The following is a 4,113-nucleotide window of genomic DNA, read 5'->3' as shown; positions in this document are numbered from 1 at the left end:
AACGCCCCCTCCCTGGCGCCGCCCCCCCACCTGCTGCCATGACCCACACCTGGTACCGTGACCCACACCTGGTACCGTGACCCATACCTGGTGCCGCCCCCACACCTGCTGCCATGACCCACACCTGCTGCCAGGACCCACACCTGGTACCGTCCCCACACCTGGTGCCATGACCCACACCTGATACAGCACCCACACCTGCTGCCAGGACCCACACCTGGCACCGTGACCCACACCTGGTACAGCACCCACACCAGGTCCTGGTGGTGTCAGCCCCACCTGGCACTGGCAGCGTGTGGGCACAGGTGTGTGAGTCACAGCAGCAGCCCCACCTCCTGCGGCAGCCCTGGCTGCTCCCCGAGGGAGGCCACACTGTGGACGCGCCCGTCCCGCCGGCGCTTCCCTTACGCTGGACTTCTCCTCGAAGCTGCCGAGGTCCTTCAGCAGGTGCCCCACGTGCGCCAGGCTGTTGCCCACGTCAGTGAAGGTGCTGATCTTCTGGGACACCACGTCCAGGGTGGCTTTGACCTGGAACAGAGGAGGGGCCCTGAGAATACCCATGACCAAACAGAGAGGGTGTGGACCAGGAAGGACGCGGGAGGAGGGCCCAGACCAGCCCACGCTGGGCTTGGGACGGCCGCCGACCTAGAGGGGCCATGGGGCCTCCTGGACTGGGGCTGGCCCTGCCAGTGACCCACAGCCAGGGTTCATTTCTCCATGCCCACAACTAACACCAAGACCCAAACACCGTGAAGATAAAGAGAGCTCACAGGATGAGCCCGGGAGCTGGGGACAGAGGGGACAGGCTGGGCGACCCTCCCTGCTGGTGTCAGGCCTCTCACTGGCACTGACTTCCAGCACACACTCCTGGCGCTGACGTGCGAGTGGTTTGTAAACACGCAACACGGTGTCCCTGTTAACAGACGTGGCGACAGCTGCCGTTGGCAGTCCCCTGAGAATGAGGATGCCCACCCTCAAAGCTGCTGCAGGTGGCCCAGCTGGCAAGAGAGGGCACCCTCCACGCATCACCCAGGGCCACCTGGGTTCCAGGCAACACAGACCAACTTTGGGCGGGGCTCTTGGGAGCCCATCCTGGGAGCCGCCTCCGGTGCTCCGTCTCCCAGCCCTGCCTTACCCCGCCCCTGGTACCACCTCCGGGTCACCTTGTCCCATGCGCTGCTCTGCCCCTCACCCCTCCACTGAAATGGAAGCTCCCCAAGAACCCGGGACCAAGCAGCCTCAGGTCTGTCACACAGGTGCCACGGGACGTGCCGGGTGACGGACGGTGATTTCTGCTTCTTCCAGCCTGGGGTCCGTGGGCCCATGGGGCAGGCGTTCAGCCACTGGTGCCCCTCACCCCTCCACTGAAATGGAAGCTCCCCAAGAACCCGGGACCAAGCAGCCTCAGGTCTGTCACACAGGTGCCACGGGACGTGCCGGGTGACGGACGGTGATTTCTGCTTCTTCCAGCCTGGGGCAGGCGTTTAGCCACTGGGCTCCCTGAGCACGCTACATGATGAGACAGAAGGAGGGAGCTTGCGCAGAAGTGCCCAGCCAGGCCCGCGGGGTCGGCAGGGCGGGGTGGGGGGGGCGGCAGCGTGAGCTCAAGGCCCACACTCCTTGCAGATTCAACCACGTGTGCTTTCATTGGCCGGAGGCACTGGCAGAGTTGGCTTGGAGGACTTCTTAGCCCCAGGAAGACACCCTAAGTGGTAGTTTGAGTCTGTATGAAATAAACTGGTGCCTTTGGGCCCCCTCTCAGACCTAAGCTCTGCGTAGCCAGCAGAACCGCCTTAAAATGGTTAAAGAAAGTTGTTCAAACAGACAGGAGAGGAGAAGGTAGGAAAGTAAACCTGGACTGTGATAGAGAGAAGGCCACGGTGAGGAGAAATATCGGTAAATATGACAGGCTGCCCTCCCGTGAGCTGTGTAACCTGCTGGCTGGTGAAGCAGAACTGCAGGGCCGGTGAGGCTCTAAGCGCACGCAGGGCAAAGGTTTAAGACAACAGAAACAGAAGAGGGGAACAGGTGTGGGACCCCTCCACGTGCCCGCGTGCACAAGTATGTGCACATTACATGGACCGTACACTAATATGTCACACAAATTACACAATGAGAGAAACAGAAAACAAGCTGTAGACAAACGAAAATACAATTCTAAAAAATATTCGAGTAACCACAGAAAGGCAGGAAAAAGAAAATAGTAACCAAAGAAATACAAAGAACACAGAGAAAGCATAAAATGGCAGACTTCAGCTCTCACATACCAATAACTCCATTAAACATACAGGATCTACTACGCCAGTTCAGAGCACGGCCTCGTGGGTAAGGGGACCGGAGCCCACGTGGCTGCCTGTGGGCTGAGGACCGGCCCCAGTGGTCTGAGAAACGTGCCAGGTACATGTGTGGGCATGCACCAGTTTCTGCAGACATTTCAAGGATACAGAGATGGAGGAGAGGGTGCTGTGGGGTGACCACACCCGGGGACGGTGTCTGCTCTCTAGAGACCTAGAGCATGCACATGCTCTCTAACAGCTGCAAACAACAGAGCAGAACCAAACCGCAGCAGAGCAGGTGTGAGACATGACGAGAGCACACATCACGTACGAGAAAAGATATGTACGTGAAAGAGAATGGGATAAAGCGTAGCGCGCAAGTATTCATCACGTGAGAATAGCAGTGGCCATACCAACATCAGGTAAGGGAGACTCTGGAGCAAAGAAAATTCCCAGAGACAGCGAGACACTACGTAGGGATAAAGACGACAGCAGCCGCAAATGTGCATGCACCAGACCTGAGCTAAAACATATAAAGCAACACAGAGAAGTGAGAGCAGAGACGGACGATCCACATTTACAGCCGGAGGCTTCGGCACCCTTTCAACAACACAGAAAACCAACCAGGCAGGAAATCAGCAAGGGCAGCCCAGCAGTGGGCGTAGTGGCTGTGCTGGACTCCCACATAGTTGACCGCGGTGTGTCTCACACCCAGTGGCACAGGGCACGTGTGCGTGCGTGCCCAAGATCCCGAGAGGAGAAAGGAGGAGAAGGGACTGTGGCATGGCCATCCCCCCGGGGGTGATTTCTCGCTTTCTGTCTCTGTCTCTCTCAGGCAAGCGCATGCGCTCTATTGCAAAAACCTCTCATAAAAAAAAAAGACAAGAAAAAGAAAATGGGTGAGGACAGAGAATTTGATCCATCGATATCAAGGGCTCCGCCAGCGGACACTTCCAGAGCACTCTATCTAACGGTGACAGAACAGAACATGCCCTTTCCCGGGTGCCTTCGGAACATGTGCCAAGAAGACCGCACTGCACCACGAGACGAAGTGCAAGATTCGCGATGACGGAAACCATCGAGTGTGTGTCCGGCCACAAGGAGTCACACCAGAAATCAAGAACAGAAAGGTATGGGGGCCAGCAGGTGGCGTGGAGGTTGAGGTGCTGGACTCCCACATGGTCAACTATGGATTGAGTCCTGGACCTGGAGGCTTGCAAGTCATGCCGGACATGTGTGCATGTGTGCATGTGTGTACGCATGCCCAAAACCCTGAGAAGAGAATGGAGGAGAAGGGGTTGTGGTGTGGCCGTCCCCACTGGGGGGTGATTTCTTTTTTTTTTTTTTTTTTTTAGAGGTTTTTGCTATAGGGTGTGTGCACTCACCAGACAGAGAGAGAGAGACAAAAAGCGAGAAATCACCCCCCAGCGGGGATGGTCACGCCATAATCCCTTCTCCTCCATTCTCCTCTCGGGATCTTGGGCACGCACGCACACATGCCTGGCATGAGTTTTAAGCCACCGGGTCCAGGACGCAAACCGCGGTTGACTACACGGGAATCCAGTGACATAGCCATTACGCTAACTGCTGGTCCCGATTTCTCACTTTCTGTCTCTCTGTCTCTCCGGTGAGCCTGTGTGCTCTACTGCAAAGACTTAAAAGAAAATATGCTTGAGTAATGGTAAACGAGACAGCAGACTGCTAAATAATCCACTAGACGATGCAAAAGTTTCAAGGAATGTTTTAAAAAGGAAAAAAAAAAACCACCCAACATATCAAAGATAATTTGCAGGACACAGATAAAGCAGTAGGGAGAGGGGTATTTATAGCTTCTCCT

At 56.2% G+C, this 4,113-nt stretch overlaps 1 protein-coding gene across 2 annotated transcripts in view; it reads right to left on the bottom strand.

Moving 5' to 3' along the window:
- MCF2L (MCF.2 cell line derived transforming sequence like) overlaps positions 1-4,113 on the bottom strand; it is a 76,871-nt gene that overhangs the window by 25,830 nt on the left and 46,928 nt on the right. For both annotated transcript variants that reach the window (XM_027776210.1, XM_027776209.1), the window contains exon 10: positions 409-528. In XM_027776210.1, coding sequence (XP_027632011.1) covers positions 409-528 — 120 coding nt within the window. The remainder of the gene's footprint in view (positions 1-408; positions 529-4,113) is intronic.

Source organism: Tupaia chinensis, unplaced genomic scaffold (assembly GCF_000334495.1).
Source record: "Tupaia chinensis unplaced genomic scaffold, TupChi_1.0 Scaffold000644_1, whole genome shotgun sequence".
Taxonomy (NCBI): Eukaryota; Metazoa; Chordata; class Mammalia; order Scandentia; family Tupaiidae; genus Tupaia; species Tupaia belangeri.
Note: the sequence above shows the minus strand (reverse complement) of the source record. Positions and strands in the feature narration are given on the sequence as shown.